This window comes from Myotis brandtii, unplaced genomic scaffold (assembly GCF_000412655.1).
Source record: "Myotis brandtii unplaced genomic scaffold, ASM41265v1 scaffold303, whole genome shotgun sequence".
NCBI lineage: Eukaryota > Metazoa > Chordata > Mammalia > Chiroptera > Vespertilionidae > Myotis > Myotis brandtii.
The window spans coordinates 3,486,202-3,501,552 of record NW_005361573.1 but is presented as its reverse complement, the minus strand read 5'-3'; the positions used below and the strand labels follow the sequence as shown (position 1 = coordinate 3,501,552).

Sequence of the window (15,351 nt, the reverse complement as noted above, 5' to 3'; positions counted from 1 at the left end):
GAGGTTGAAAAAGCCCTTTAATCATCCCTCGCCTAATACCCTTGACTTTACAGAAGGGGGAACAGGCCCCTGGAATTGGGGTACTTTTCCTAAAGCCACAAAGCTGGATCCGATCCGCAGCTTGCCCCCCCCCCCCCTCTCTCCATCCGCCGGAGGAATCTTCCCGGTGGGTCCTCGCCTTCCCCTTCCAGCCTCCGGCCGCCCGGTGCGGGAGGCGGGCCTGGTGGTGCACGGCCCCATTTTAAGGACGCAGCGGCCCCAGGGTTCAGCCCCGGGTCTGTCTGTCGTGGGGAAGGCCGTCACCCGTGCGCAGGCGGGGGAGGGGCTGTGAGGGTGCAGGGGCGGGGGCTGCAGTGGGTGCCTTGGCTTCCTGGGTTCACCTCTGAGCCCAGCCTCACCCAGAGCCCTCGGCGGGATGCCACGCCAGTGTTTTTCCTCCAGTGGATACAAAGCACCATGTAGGTGTGGGAGCACCCGGGGGACTTGGGGATGAGTCAGAGGAGCGCTTGGCTTCCTGGGTTCACCTCTGAGCCCAGCCTCACCCAGAGCCCTCGGCGGGATGCCACGCCAGTGTTTTTCCTCCAGTGGACACACAAAGCACCATGTAGGTGTGGGAGCACCCGGGGGACCTGGGGATGAGTCAGAGGAGCGACCCCCGGCCCCCAACACACACACACACACACACACCCCTCCAGCTCAGACCACCCGCCAGGCTAAGCTGTGCTCATTAGATAGGACACGACCCACAATGTGGGGGCCAGGAAAGGGGGGGACGTCTGATGAGCTGGGCTTCCAACGGTGCAAAGGAGTTTGCCTTAAAAAATATATATATATTGATTTCAGAGAGGAAGGGAGAGGGAGAGAGAAACATCAATGATGGCAGAGCATCACTGATTGGCTGCCTCCTGCACGCCCCACACTGGGGATGGAGCCCCCAACCCGGGCCTGTGCCCTGAACCAGGAATTGCACCAGGACCTCCTGGTTCGGAGATCTGAGATCTGAGCCACACCAGCCAGCCAGGCAGGAGCTTGCCTTTTGCATATGGAGGCGGAGGAGCTTTCTACATTGTTTTCTGCAGGAAACTGGCAGGTGGCTTTTGATGCGGAGGATCCAGGTGGCAAGGGAGCGGATGAGGCAGCCTTGTTGTCTCTCTAGGATTTTGCTTCCTGTCCTGTGAAGTCAGTTCAGTGGGACCCCTCAGACAGACAGACAGACAGACCTGGCCAGGCATGAGGGGGGTCCCCCCAGGGCCTGAAGGACAGGCTGGATGTGAGGGGAGAGGACGGGAGGAAAAGCCTTGCCCTGTTGGAGGGAATGGGCACGTTTGAAGCCAGAGTTTGAACGAGCCAGTTTGGAGCAGCTGCCTTCGAGTTGAGGCCTCCCCGTGTTGGGGCGGCTGGTGGTGACGCCGGCCTCCCACAATTAGCCTGCTGGCTGCAGTTAAATGAGCAGGAGTCCTGGGCTGCCTTAGTCACGCCTTTCTCTTCATCCCCATTTTACAGAAGAGGAAGTAGAGGCTCAGAGGTTGGAAAGCTCGCCCCGGGATACACAGCGGGAAGAAGGGGACACCGGAACGTTCCTGTGAAAACGGGGGGTGGGGGTAGGACAAGGGGGGCTGTGCTTAGGGCTTTGTGGAAGTGAACGTCTCAGTCCAGGGTCACTTTGTATGCACTCGGGGAGCTCCTGCTACCCCTCCTCAAACCCTTCTGCCCCACCCCCTCCCTAACCGGCCTAACCATTGGCTGGGCTCTACCCCTGGGTCTGGGGCAGCCGAGGCCATTTGGAAGTCTAAGGCTGGGCACAGTGGAGGGTAGGAGGGAGGAAGGTAGTTGGTTGGCAGCCGGAGGGAAGCTGGAGATGGCCCTGAATTTGCCCTGGGAGACTACATCCCTCTTTTGGGGAGTCCAGGGCCCCAGTTCAACTTTCCTGCCCTGTGCTCCCACCCCGGGCTCTTCAGGGCTCAGGGCCTTTTTGGTCTGGCTGTTGGGTAGGAGGGAGGAAGGTAGTTGGTTGGCAGCCGGAGCGAAGCTGGAGATGGCCCTGAATTTGCCCTGGGAGGCTACATCCCTCTTTTTGGGAGTCCAGGGCCCCAGTTCAACTTTCCTGGCCGTGTGCCTCCCTCCCTGGGCTCTTCAGGGCTCATCAGGGCTCATGGCCTTTTTGGTCTGGCTGTCCCCATCCTCAGACACAGGCCAGTGGACTGGAAAGATGGCCAAGCACATGGTTAGGATCTGAGCTCCTCTATGGCCGAGTTGCTGGGCCTGTCCCTCCAGCCTCAGTTCCTACTTCTGTAAAATTGAGGGCAATTGAAAGGACATCCGATAAGAGCTGCCATAATAACTGTTATGTTCTCCTTTACCCGTAGCACACAACCCCAAGACTGCCCTTGACCACCTTCAGCCAAGCTATGTATGACAGAGGCCCCCCTGGCCTACTGTCTCCAGCGCTGCCTCTTGCCTCCTCAGTCCTGATGCTGCTCATGAGCTGCCTGTGGCTGGTGGGGGCCGGTCCCAGCCTGGCCCTGGCCCCAGAGCTGCTGCTGGACCCCTGGCAGGGTGAGGGCTGGCTGCCTGGGCCTTGGAGGGGGCAGGAGACAGGCTGTAGGGCCCAAGATGACTTGGTGGGAGCGGCATGCCCCCGGGAGGGGCAGCCTTGGACGGAGCATGCCCACCTCACCCACAGCCAAGGAGGGCAGCAGAGCCAGCAGGGGGTGGGAGCCTGTGAGTAGGAATTCTTTTCAGAAGTTTCCCGTTACTGACATCTTTCTCTTGAAATAAGAACTAAGGCTTTCACTTAAGCACGAGGGTGGGAGTTTGAGTGACCCCAGCTGAGTGCAAAGTGCAGCCGAGTGCCGGCTCCCAATAACAACAGCAGCTTCCATTTACAGTTGAAGAATCTAAGTGATGCCCACAGGTTAAGTGACTCATCAGGGTTGATTGCTCTTGAGAAGCCTGAGGGGTGGGTCTGGCTTGTTCTGTTCATTGCAGCGGGGCAGCGGCCATTGTGTTTGGAAGCCGTTGGTTCCCTCCACGCATGACTGCTGGCAGCGGGCCAATGTTGGCTCCTGGGGAGGCGACGCTGGCTTAGGGGGTGGCCCTGGCAGAGGGCAATTCCCAACCTGGCACACCTGGGACAGCCTTGGGGGTGGGGGCCACTAACCTGGCACATAAGCCCCTTCTCTCCCCCAGCACACCGGCTGCTGACCCATGCTCTGGGTCACACGGCCCTACCCAGCCTGCTCCTGAGTCTGCTGCTCCTGCCCGTGCTGGGCTGGCGGCAGGAGTACCACCTGGGCACGCTGCGGTTCCTGCACGCCTCCACCCTACTCGCCCTGGCTGCCGGGCTAATGGCGGTGCTGCTGGCAGGCCTCGGGGTGTCCGCTGCAGCCGGTGGCTGCGGGTACATGCCCGTCCACCTGGCCATGCTATCAGGGCAGGGGTACCACCCTAGAGGGCTCCATGGGGCGGTGCCACCGTGGCTGTTGCCATGGTTGCTGCTTGCCCTGACACCACTGCTCACCTCCGAGCCACCCTTCCTGCAGCTCTTCTGCGGCCTCCTGGCTGGCCTGGCCTGTATCCTTTGCCCGGACCCTGGGCCTGTGTCGATGTGTGGGTTGTGACTGGGCTCCCAGGGTACGTGGGAACTGGCACCCGGACCCTGGGCCTGTGTCGATGTGTGGGTTGTGACTCCCAGGGTACGTGGGACCTGGCATAAGGGGTCAGGCCTAACAATGCCGGAAAGCCGGGCACACGTTCCAGGAGCATCTCCGAGTCCTCTAGCCAGGCTCCGGGCTGTGGCCAGCGGAGGTGCCCACTACACTTCACTGGGGAACAGAGGAGGGCTGAGGGGGCCCAAGGAGGCCCCTAACCTGGACCTTTTAAGTGGAGGTGGTCTCGAAGCTGAGACACAGGATGAGGGGTTTGGGTAAAGAGAAGTGAAAAAGGAGGCGGGGCACAGATGGTGCAAAGGCCAGGGTGAGAGTGAGCTGGGCCCTCTGGGCTTTAAACACAGGCTTTTGCTTCAAGATACTTAGTGCCTATTGGGAAAACAGTGCAGTCGGAGAGAGGAGTGGGCACAGGCGACCTCCTATAGTTGTTTAGGATTAGGGACGCGAGCTGCCGAGGCCTCGCTGAATCCTGGTTTGGGGAGCACGTGGGCCTGGCCGAGGGCGATAGGGGTTGTGTCCATGGGTCCAAGCTCACGCCTTGAGTCAGAGCCCTGAGCAGGTAGATAGGGGTCTGGGCCCGGCGTTGGATGAGACAGGTCTTTGGGGTGAGGCTCATCCAGCTCCACCTCTTACTGCAGTGGTTCTCAACCTTCTGGCCCTTTCAATACAGTTCCTCATGTTGTGACCCAACCACAAAATTATTTTCGTTGCTACTTCATAACTGTAATGTTGCTACTGTTAGGAATCGTCATGTCAATATCTGATATGCAGGATGGTCTTAGGCGACCCCTGTGAAAGGGTCGTTCGACTGCCAAAGGGGTCGCGACCCACAGGTTGAGAACCGCTGTCTTACTGGCTGAGTAGCTTCAGGCAGCCCCCTTTTCCTCCCTGAACTTCCACTGCTGACGGGGTGGCAACATCCCTGGCAGGGCCACAGTGAGGAGACAAGAGGCAGTGCCCATCGCGCACTTGGCACGGGGTCTGGCATGGCGTTGGGCTCCCTCCTGGCTGGTTGTGGTTTTCCTTGACCAGCCGCCCTGCCTGGGCAGACAGATGCAGCCGGGGCCTTCCAGTGGCTGGAGCCCTCTGAGCGGAGGCTGCGGGCGCTGCAGGGCTTCCTGTGCAGGGTCTTGGGGTGCTGGCCACTCCGGCTCCTTCCCGCCCCAGGCAGTGTGGCTGAGCTGCCCGTCACCCTTCCTGGAGTGAGGTGAGGGGGATGCCCAGGCCCCCAGCCCTGGTGGCGGGAGCGGTGGCAGCAGCTGGCAGTCAAGCCCTCTCCTGTTTCTGCCCTTCCAGGCTTTCTACCCCTGGACCTCCGTACGCGGCCTCGTCTAGTCTCTGGTCTGACAGTGAAGGCTCAGGCCCACTCCCACCAGGCCTGGGGCCTGTGCAGCCGAACTGGGAGGGCTCCTCAGAGGCTGGCCTGGCCTGGCCTGGGCCCAGCTTTCCTCCCGGCTCCCCGCTGTGGGCAGCCCTCGATGAGCAGATGCTGCAGGAGGGGATCCAGGCCTCGCTCCTTGAGGGGCCAGCCCAGGTTCCCAGGAGCCCGCTCTGGCTGCCCAAGTCCTCTGTTTCCTCTCTACGGTAGGGCAGGGGGGGCAGGGGTGGGGTCCCCTGGTGTGGGGGCTGGAGGTGGCCCTGACTGACACTCCCTGTCCCCTCCATCGCACAGGCTGCAGCAGCTGGAACGCATGGGCTTCCCCATGGAGCAGGCCGTGGTGGCGCTAGCAGCCACAGGTCGTGTGGAGGGTGCGGTGTCACTGCTGGTCAGCGGGGAGGTGGGCACTGAGGCCCTGGTGACTCAGGGGAGGGGTGGGCTCGCCCACCCTGAAGGTCCTGGGCCCCCCTAGCACAGGCCGGCCCTCAGGCGACGAGAGTCCTTGCCCATGGTTACACAGAGTTCCAGCCCCAAGTACTAAGTCACGTGGGCGCAGGGGAGGCCCCTCACGCCCTGCACTGTGTAGAATAAAAACCGGTTCTTTTCAACCTGGACTCCTTGGGGACAGCAGTTGTATCCGACTCTTCTGTGCTGGCATCAGGGGGTGAATGAATGAACGTGAACGAACAGCCAATTGCAGGAGAGCAGCTCCCTGATGTCCAGATGCAGCGTTACCGTCTCTGCACCACACAGCCTCTTCCTCCAGGAAGCTCTGTCCTCCACCTCGGTCTTGCTGGCTGGACCCACTGCTGCGGAGCATTCTTAATCATCTGTTTCCCAGCTAATTTCTACCCATCCGTGGTCTCAGCCTACACAGAGTCCTCCAGGAAGCCCTCCCTGATTACCCGGGAATACCATCCCTTCACTGTCCCCAGCCCCCAGGGTACCCGCTGGACAGGCCCAATTCTGTGGGTCTCCTAGGCCCCGCCCAGAGCAGGCTGGGAGGCTGGGGGCTGCGCTCTGCTGGGCCCCTTGGGCAGGAAGCAAAGGGTGGGGGTGCTGTGGGGGAGAAGCTTCCTCAGCTTTGAAGCGGCAGCTCCTCCCTCCTGGCCCCCCTCGGGCCTTGGCCTTCCCAGGGAGGGGAGGCGCAGACAGAGCTAAGAGGGCAGGGGGTTGGGCTGGGGGAGGGGTAAGGCAGAGGGGCGCCTGGGAAGCTGGACTGTGAGGGGCGGTGCAGGGGCTACACGTCCTGCAGCAGTCGGCACTGCGTCCTGCACTGCTACCTGGAGACTGACCGACCCTGCTGGGGGTCACCAGCTGGGGCCCAGAAACAGACTGGGAAGTCTGAGGGCCCGCCATTGCTTTCACTTCCTCGGTTGTGCACACAGGCTCAGAGCTGCTGGGTACCCAGGCTAGAAGCTGCCCTCAGGCTTGGCAGCTCCTTGCTCCCCAGGCCTCTCAGAAGCCACAGCCATTGGACACCTGGCCGGCGGGTGGGGTGGCCTGAGTGCTGTTCTGCTCACCCCCTTGCCCAGGTGATGGCCAGGGGAGCCTCAAACCTGCTTTGCAGGCGGGCAGTGAAGGCCACAGAAGAGAAACGAGGCCCCTGGCCTTGCCCGCTGCCCCCCATAAAGCACACACTGAGGCCAGGCTGGTGGGGAACAGGCCGGGGCCTTTATTGGCCGGTAGCACCTATTTCCTGTGACGGTCACAGGCTGTGGGAGCAGGTGGCTCCTCCCTTTCCATGTCCCTGCCCCCACCCGGCAGCCTGGGACATAGGAGTAGCTTGGGCTCCGGGGCAGAACTGAGTGGAGGAGTCCACAGCATCCTGTCAGCTCAGGCAGCTTGACCTCAGGGTTGGGAACCCAGCACCAGAAACCAGAGAACCAGAGAAGAGGTGTGGGGTTTGATGGGGAGGAAGGGAGGCGACTCTGCCCTCCAAGTCCCTGCATGTGCTGAGGGCCAGGCAGAGCTTCAGCTCCCGCAGTGCCTGCAGGCCCGATGCCTGGGCAGCTGATGGGAAGACAAACCATGAACCTGAACCTGCCACCCATTCCCTGCAGGCCTGCATCACCCCATTTCACAGAGGGAAACAGGCTCGGGGCCCCGAGCAAGGCCCCACCTCCCTCCTGGGCCACCTCTCAGACCCCGTCCCTGCTGAGCCTCATACGTGGCAGCCATGCCTGGGGTGCCAGGACCTAGACCTGCTTACCCCAAAGGCCTAGGTGGCAGAGGGACCCTGAGAACGTTAATAAATATGGAAGGGCGGTCCCCAGAGGCAGCTGGCCTGGTCCACCCGAGGGGCCACCACCGCCCTCAGCCTCTCTTGTTGCGGCTCCTGGGGGCCACGATCCGGTAGTTGGCGGTGTGTCCTCCCCTCTTGCCCCGAAGGAGGTTGGGGGTGCCCACGCTGGCAGGGCCTGCCCCTGACCCCTCTGGTTCTGCCGGAGGGAAGGAGAGAGGCAGCGTTAGTGAGGTCTATGTAGGGCACCCACCTCCCCTTGGCCCTCAGGGGGTGGGAGACTGGGCACCCAGCCAGGTGTACTCTGCCCTGGCATCCAGGAGGCAGAGCTGTAGGAAAAAGGGGGTCTGCAAACTGGTTAGTGTCCCCCACCTCAAGGAGTTATCAGCCCCCAACCCAATGAGGGCACGCGGGCCTCTGGTTTTCTGTCAAGTGGGGATAAATGGACCCACCATGTTCCTGAAAGGCTTAGTCTGTAGAGAGTGCTCCATAAAAATGGTATTGTTTTTTCTTTTCTACATTTTGGGGTGAAGGTATGCTCTGAGTCATCCCCATTTCACAGCTGGGTAAACTAAGGCCAAAGGACAGACTCACTTTTCCTCTCTCTGATTAGGCCGCTTATGGTGGGGAAGGGTTTAGGAAGGCCAGGCTCTGCCACTGACCTACTCTGTGGCTCTGGGCAAACTGGGCCTCTGTCGGGGCCTCATTGGTCTCATCTCTAAAACCAGCGGGACTGTTCCAGTTGTACTCCGAGCCCTGGCCAGCTCCTGTAATTATTGAAGTCAGTTCCAATCAGGCTATGGTGAGATAGGCCCCCGCCTGGAAAGGAGCTAGACCCCAAGAGTGAAACGAGTAATTGGCATTCTTGCCATCTAAAAACCTACTCATCCTTCAAAACCCAGAGCATGACCTACCTCCTCTAGGAAGCCTTCTGTGACTATCATTCAGTCCCTCCCAAAGCTAACCGAGCAGGCCAGGCCGGTCAGGAGGATGGGCTGTTTTTCTAGGGGGAGAGCGGCTCTCAGGGAAAAGCCCAGGATGGAGGACTTGACTACATCTCCCAAATCCGGTTCACAGGAGACGGGACCTGTGGTAGCACCAGCGTCCCCCGGAGGGCACTGCCTCCTCATAACCATTAAGTCCCTGGCGCTGTGCCCAGCCTCCCATGCACCTCTGGGCTGAGATCTGGGGACTCGGCAAATAAACATGTCACAGTCAAGGGGACAGTTCACGCCCTAAATCGGGGAGGACAGGAGGAGGGAAGCAGGGCTCCAACGTCAGCCAAGGCCAAGTCCTGTCCCACCACGTCCCCGTTATGTGGCCTTGGGCCAGTCACAGACCTTGGAGCCTCCTCTGGAACTCGGGGGTCGCACTCCTGTTGTCACACCCTTAATGGCCTCAGTGGCTTTCCCAGTACGAGCTGGATTACTTGGTCGTTGGGACGGGTGAGCTTGTGACCATGAATTAAATGATTAAGTTCAGGGCCTTGGCTTCCTCTGGACCGCCCCCCCCCCCCCCTGGCTTCCTCTGGGCCCCCCCCCCCCCCCCCGCCCCCAAGTGCCTGGTGGAGAAGGGGTGTCTGAACCTTTGCCGATGGAGCCCAAAGAGCCAGGGCGTTAGAGGACCGACCTCGGGTGGACCCCTGACCTTGCCACTGCTGCCCCTACGGCCCGAGGGAGACACGCAAGCCCCCGGAACCCCTTTCTTCATCTGTGAAATGGGCCTGGTGTCTACCGCCCACCTAGCAGGCTTGGTGTGAGGACTGGAGAGGATTGTAAATCCTCCAGCCCAGCGGTTACTATTGTTATTCTTGATTGTATCCTAAACGTGAGTCCCAGCTGGGTCTTTAGTTAGCACCGCTGTGCATGATGGGCCAACGGGGATGGTTTCATCTCCTCCTCCTCCTCCTCTGCTCCCCTCCTCCCACACCACCCCTCCCAGGCCCACAACCAGGGCAGGCTCGTGGGATCCCTGCTCTAGGCTCGTGGCCACAGAGAGTGGCCATGGGCCTTCCTAAGTGACCAGCAGTTCCTCCCTGGGCTGAGGGAGGGCGGGGGATAGATCCCAGGCCACAATGAGTCCCTTGTGGCTCCTGCCTGAGGAGGTGGGGGCACCTGAGAAGGTGCTGAGAGCCTGGGATTCGGTCATAGGTCCCTCCTCTGGGAGAGGAAGGAGGTCTGGGAGGTGGTCAGTTATGTTTCTAGGAGTCAGAAGAGCCATGTGGTCTGGTAAGAGGAGCTCTGGAAGCAGACCACACACACACCTTCCAACCTCCGGGCCTTCACCGTGACAAACCGGGGGGCGGGGGGGGGGGGGGGGGGCGCTGCCCTTCCCACCTTCTCCTGCTGGCGCGCTTGCTGGCACCTTCCCTGACCTAACACCAGCCCCATCTTCCAGGAAGTGTCCCACCCCCACTGAGAAGTGACTGTTCTCACCCACGTCCTTGGTGCCCCTGGACCCCAGGGCCCTCGTCTCTATAGATACGAAGGATCCCCTGCCCCTCAATGGCAGCTCCCCAAGGCAGGTATCCTTGGGGCCTGCTAAGTGCTGGCCCAGACCTGGCCTCCAGTAGGTGCACCCTACAGTTCTGTCGAATGAAGGAGGCTCAGCCCTGGCTTTGGCCCACTTTGGCTTGGGGAGGGGGGGGGCCTCAACTCCCCCACTTGTAACCTAGATGGGAGGTAGGGCATGACACCCGAGACCCTGTGTGCACTGATGAGCCAGGACTGGGTGGTGAGATGGGGCCTCTTAGCAGGCAGGTGAGGAACGGTTTAGCCCGGAGGGTAGCTAATCCTCGTCTCTCCAGGGCCAGCCACAGACTGCACTGCAATGGGGGAGACTCCTTAGCGGACAAACCAGGCCCAGGAGAGGTAACACCCACCTGGTGTCTAACCTCCTTTTGTGCTTCCCCAATGGCCTTCAAGGACCTTCTCCAACTGGGCCCTGCCACAGCATTCAGCCCTCAGCAATCTCAGGGAACGGTCCCTTCAGGCCCTCTGGCTTGGCTGTTGCCCATGTTATTCCTCTGCCTGCTCACTTGCCCTGAGCTTTGCCCCTCAGGGTTCCACTGAGCCAGTACCTCCTCCAGGGAGCCCTCCCTGAGACACCTTCCTCCTCCCCCACCCTCCACCCACAGCCTGGTCAGGGGCACTTCTGTGCTTTCACAGCTGCCTGTACTCACTCCCCCGTGGTATTCCTCACCTTGGGTTTAACGGCCAGTTCCAGGGCTCCCGCTGCACCCCCACAGCCTAAACTCCATGAGAACAGGACTATGTCTGTCTTATCTGTTGGAGCCTGTGCCAAGCTAGAAGCCGGGCACAGAGGAGGTGCTCGCTCCCTCAAGAACTAGTGACCCTAGCCTTCTCCGTGCCAGGCCCTGTCTGCTAGCTGGATGGAAGGACTCAAGAATGAGTGTCCGCGGGCCTGGGTCCAGCACTGGGAGTTGCCTTCTGTGACCCCGGCCCTTCCCAGGCCCTTCCTGGAAGGGGCTGCCCCTGCCGGCCCCCCCTGCCGTTACCTGGCCAGATGATGGCTTCCAGCAGGGTGACCCGTCTGGCCAGGAGCTCCAGCTGAGCCTGCTGCTGCAGGAAGCTCTGTAAGCTAGGAGCCTGATGGGAGATCGAGAAGAGCAGACGGTGCGAGTCCGGCCTCCGAGGGCGGGGCCGGGGGGCCGAGGCGGGTGCATGGGCCAGGCACCAGCTGGCTTCAAGGCAGGAGCCTGGGTGTGAGTCTCTGAGTGGGGACAGGGCTAGCCTGGCTCCTCACGTGACCAGATGGATGATGGGTAGAGGATTGGTGGGTGAATTCCTGGGCTGAGATGAGGGCTTGACAGACCCCTACAGGGACCCTCAGGGGAGGTTAGGAGGACCAGAGGGAAAGGGAAGCTGTCATGGGGATATCTGAGGCCAGGAAGACCTGCTGGGAGGCCTCTGGGGGCTTTTGGGTGAGGGAGGATCAGAATTGGTGGGTAGGATATTACCCAGAGGCCCCTGGGGCCTGAGTCTGGTTCTGTCACTCGCAGTCCCCTGCATTTCTGTGGGCCTGGAGACTGGCTCTGTTACCCATGCTTTCTCTAGAGTTGAAGCCTGACTGAAATCTGGATCCATTACCCATAATCCTCCTGCAGGCCTGGCTCTGACTTTATTTCCCACAACCCCCTGCCCTGGAGACTGGCTCTGTTACCCATGCTTTCTCTAGAGCTGAAGCCTGACTGAAGTCTGGATCCATTACCCATAATCCTCCTGCAGGCCTGGGCTCTGACTTTATTTCCCACAACCCCCTGTACTGTTGCAGCCTGGCTCTGTCACCCACAATCCCCTTCCTGCTGGTCTGGAGCTTGGCTTCATTGTGGATTTCTTCCAAACTCGCAATCTGTCACCTCTGGTGTCCCCTGCAGGCCTGGAAGCCACGTTACCCACAATGCCAGGAGGCCCAAGTCTGACCACAGAGGTGAGGCCCAGGTTCCCCTGTGTCGGAGGGACCAGTCATTGAGGGGTCGGTGGGCTTGGCCTCTCCGGCCTCATGACTGGGCCCAGGCAGCTCCACCCTGGAGGGCCTGGGCAAGGCTGGTGGGCAGGGGCTGGGCTGTCTGTCCGTCTGTCTCTACTCACCATAGAGCCCAATCATTGTTTCCAAGATTAAAACCCTCTCAGCTAAAATCTTCAAAGCCTCGCGTAGTTGGTGCAACCCCTCCCCCTGCGGAGGAAAGAGACAGATGCAGCCGTGAAGGGGGCAGGGGAAGGGGCCCTGCAAAGCCTGCTGGTGGCCCATGCCCCGCCCTGGTCATGCACCTGCAGCCGGCACCCCTGCCACAGCCCAGGGCCCACGGACAGCCGGGACAAGGCCAGGAAAGGACGGGAGGGGGCAGAGCAGGCAGAAGCAGCCCTCCCGGTGAGTCCTGGTGGATCCCAGCTGGCTGCTGTCTCCCCACACCCTTGCAGGTCCTGCTGCACTGGGGGCGAGGGGATGCCAGTCCACAGGGGCTGCGTCGCTGACCAGAGCCTGCCATGGAACCTGCCACAGAATGTGCCCTGGAGGTGGCCACAGAGCCCCGCTGCGCCGTCTCTAATGTTCTTTATACCGACACACTTTCTGTCCATGTCCATCAGTGGGATCAGGCTACTTACCAATATTCTTTCCATCCAAATGAATATGTACAAGTAAAATTAGCACATGTTCAAGTGGCACTGCTATTGGGAAGCTGTTTAAAATGCTGGCAAAGCCCTAACCGGTTTGGCTCAGTGGATAGAGCATCGGCCTGTGGACTGAAAGGTCCCAGGTTCGATTCCGGTCAAGGGCATGTGCCTTGGTTGCGGGCACATCCCCAGTAGGGAGTGTGCAGGAGGCAGCTGATAGATGTTTCTCTCTCATCGATCTTTCTAACTCTCTATCCCTCTCCCTTCCTCTCTGTAAAAAAATCAATAAAATATATTTTTTAAAAAATGCTGGCAAAGCTGAGGTTCTGGCCCTGGTGCCCTCTCCCCAGTCCCTTCCCATTTTGGGCTCATCCCTCCCAGGCTCCGACTGCTACATGCCTGTATTCTGCAGGCCCAAGAGCCCAGCCCTCAGCCCCACCCTCTCTTCTAAGCAGCTCCTCTAGCGCCCAGGCCCAGGGATGTGGCAGCGCCAGGCCCCAAAAGCTACCCTCCTCCCAGGCCTCCCTGATCTGGGGGCTCCCTACTGCCAAGCAATGCCAGCTGCTGCCCAGGGCTCGTGGCAGAGACCACCAGCTGGCACTCACTGTCACTTGCTACCAATCTGTCTGTCCTTTCCTTCCACAGCATAGGGCCCATGGTCTTGCCCAAACTCACACTCCCTCCCTCCTTTCCTAGTCCAGACTTAGCTATCTGCGATGTAGATATCTCAATTCCAACAGAGCCCCAGATGGCAAATATTTTTATTGACTTCAGAGAGGAAGGGAGAGGGAGAGAGCGATAGAAACATCAGTGATGAGAGAATCATTGATCAGCTGCCTCCTGCACGCCCCTGGGGATTGAGCCAGTGACCCAGGCCTTTACCCTTGACCGGAATCGAACCAAGGACCCTTCAGTCCGCAGGCTGATGCTCTATTCACTGAGCCAAACCGGAGAGGGCTAGCTCACTGTGATCTAGCCCACTGTGACTGTTAGGATCCAGGTGTCCTGTCCACATCACATGGATTGAGCTTCCCTCGGGCCACTGGATGGCTGCAGGCTTGGGGGGGGGGGGTCACAGGGTCACCACAGGCTGTACACCAAAGTAATCTCTCTTCAAGTATTACGGGAGGAGGATCTAAAAGTGGATGACCTTCAAAAATTATGTTAAACTATATCCCGCATGGACCGTGGGACAAGCGAACATCATGAGCCTCCTGCTGAGACGCAGTCAGAGGGCACCACATCCCACCTCAGTGCTGCTGCCAGGAGCAGCTAACCTGCCTCTCATCACCAGGAACCAACCAGGCAAATCCACATGGTGGAACGTTCACCAAAAGGCAGAGTCAAGAGAAGAAAAAAGGGCAGAGGGCCCGTCCTAGACTAAAAGAGATTACAGATGCCTGGCCAGTGTGGCTCAGTGATTGAGCATCGACCTCTGAACCAGGAGGTCATGGTTCGATTCCCGGTCAGGGCATATACCTGGGTTGCAGGCTCAATCCCCAGTGTGGGGCGTGCACGAGGCAGCTGATCCATGATTCTTTCTCATAATTGTTGTTTCTCTCTCTCTCTCCCTCTCCCTTCCTCTCTGAAATCAATAAAAATGTATTTTTTAAAAAAGAGACTATAGGTTGCTAAAAAAAAAAGACTAGAGGTACAACCAAATGTAATGTATGAATCTTGATTAGAAGTTTAAAAAAAAACAGCTATAAAAGGCATTTTGGGTACCACTGATAAAGTCTGTATATGTTATATATTAAGTGGCATCATTGCGCTGGACTCATGTCAGCTTTCTTAGGTGTGACAGCGGTATTGTGGCTCTTTGGGAGAACGTCCATAGTCTTTTGAGATGCACAGTGATGTGTTAGGGGAGATGTGGATGAAGCATGAAACTTGCTTTCAATGGATCAGAAAAAAGGTCTGCAAATATATAGAGAAAGATAGAGCAAATGTGGCAAAATACGAAGGGGAGAATAATATTCATTGTAACCAACATTTCAGCGTATTTGAAAGTTTTTAAAATAAAAATTTTGAAAAATGTAAATGAACGTCCACTTGGCCATAACAGACGTCTCCCATTTTCCATGAACAAAACCCAGCGGGCCCCTTCTCCTGGCTCTCCGTGACTATTGTGCGTCTCCCTTAACTTCTCGCTCCCCCTCGCAGCCAAACCAGCACCCAAACGTCGCTTAGCTCCAGTGACATCTGTCTACCCTCACTGTCCCCATTCCCAGTTCCAGCCCCCAGTCTCTTGCCATTATGACCACGAAGCCTTCTACCCTACAGCCTTCCACCTCCTCTTCCTGCTTTTCCCATTCATTCTCCACAGGGTCACAGAGGCACCTTCTGACCACATCAGTTTCCTGCTCATACTATTTCAATGACCCCGCCCCGCTGCCCCAGCCTGGCCTGAGCGCCAGGGCCTGTTGAACGCCTCCACTTGGCCATAATAGACGTCTCCCATTTTCCATGGACAAAACCCAGCGGGCCCCTTCTCCTGGCTCTCCTTGACTATTGTGCGTCTCCCTTAACTTCTCGCTCCCCCTCGCAGCCAAACCAGCACCCAAACATCGCTTAGCTCCAGTGACATCTGTCCACCCTCACTGTCCCCATTCCCAGTTCCAGCCCCCAGTCTCTTGCCATTATGACCACGACAGCCTTCTACCTACAGCCTTCCACCTCCTCTTCCTGCTTTTCCCATTCATTCTCCACAGGGTCACAGAGGCACCTTCTGACCACATCAGTTTCCTGCTCATACTATTTCAATGACCCCCCACTGCTCACAGAACAAAGTTCAAATTCCTCAATATGGTCTCCTAAGCCTTGACCTCTGTCCTCCATACTCTGCTACTCCAAGTGCAAACACACGGCGCCCCGCTCCTCTGTCTCAACACCCTTTGCCTGGTTAATGTATCTTTCAGGCCCCCGCAC

At 58.9% G+C, this 15,351-nt stretch overlaps 2 protein-coding genes across 11 annotated transcripts in view; one reads left to right on the top strand and one right to left on the bottom strand.

The window, feature by feature from the left end:
- The first annotated feature begins 529 nt into the window (after positions 1 to 529).
- Positions 530 to 5,669, top strand: RHBDD3 (rhomboid domain containing 3). Of its 4 annotated transcripts, XM_014542499.1 has the most exons (7): positions 1,608 to 1,826; positions 2,004 to 2,224; positions 2,367 to 2,556; positions 3,190 to 3,573; positions 4,722 to 4,875; positions 4,965 to 5,252; positions 5,341 to 5,669. In XM_014542499.1, exons 2-7 carry the CDS (start codon positions 2,036 to 2,038, stop codon positions 5,516 to 5,518), a joined length of 1,383 nt encoding a protein of 460 aa, XP_014397985.1. In that variant the 5' UTR covers positions 1,608 to 1,826; positions 2,004 to 2,035; the 3' UTR covers positions 5,519 to 5,669. The 4 variants fall into 4 exon arrangements, with proteins under 4 accessions (XP_005869787.1, XP_005869788.1, XP_014397986.1 ...); XM_005869725.2 differs by lacking the exons at positions 1,608 to 1,826; positions 2,004 to 2,224 and adding an exon at positions 530 to 604 and having other exon boundaries at positions 5,341 to 5,660; XM_005869726.2 differs by lacking the exons at positions 1,608 to 1,826; positions 2,004 to 2,224 and adding an exon at positions 1,004 to 1,582.
- A 1,029-nt stretch (positions 5,670 to 6,698) lies between these two features.
- Positions 6,699 to 15,351, bottom strand: part of EMID1 (EMI domain containing 1) — a 29,522-nt gene continuing 20,869 nt past the window's right edge. For 3 of the 7 annotated variants that reach the window (XM_014542492.1, XM_014542498.1, XM_014542496.1), the window contains exon 15: positions 6,699 to 7,487. In XM_014542492.1, the coding sequence (XP_014397978.1) occupies positions 7,245 to 7,487 (243 nt within the window). In that variant the 3' untranslated portion in view covers positions 6,699 to 7,244. The other 4 variants (XM_014542494.1, XM_014542495.1, XM_014542493.1 and 1 more) reach the window with 4 other exon arrangements.

Coding starts and splice junctions, on each gene's coding strand:
- RHBDD3 (XM_014542499.1), top strand. CDS start 2,036: ATGGCCCTGAATTTGCCCTGGGAGGCTACATCCCTCTTTTTGGGAGTC. Junction 2,557..3,189: donor GCTGCTGGACCCCTGGCAGG/GTGAGGGCTGGC, acceptor TCTCTCCCCCAG/CACACCGGCTGCTGACCCAT. Junction 5,253..5,340: donor TCCTCTGTTTCCTCTCTACG/GTAGGGCAGGGG, acceptor TCCATCGCACAG/GCTGCAGCAGCTGGAACGCA.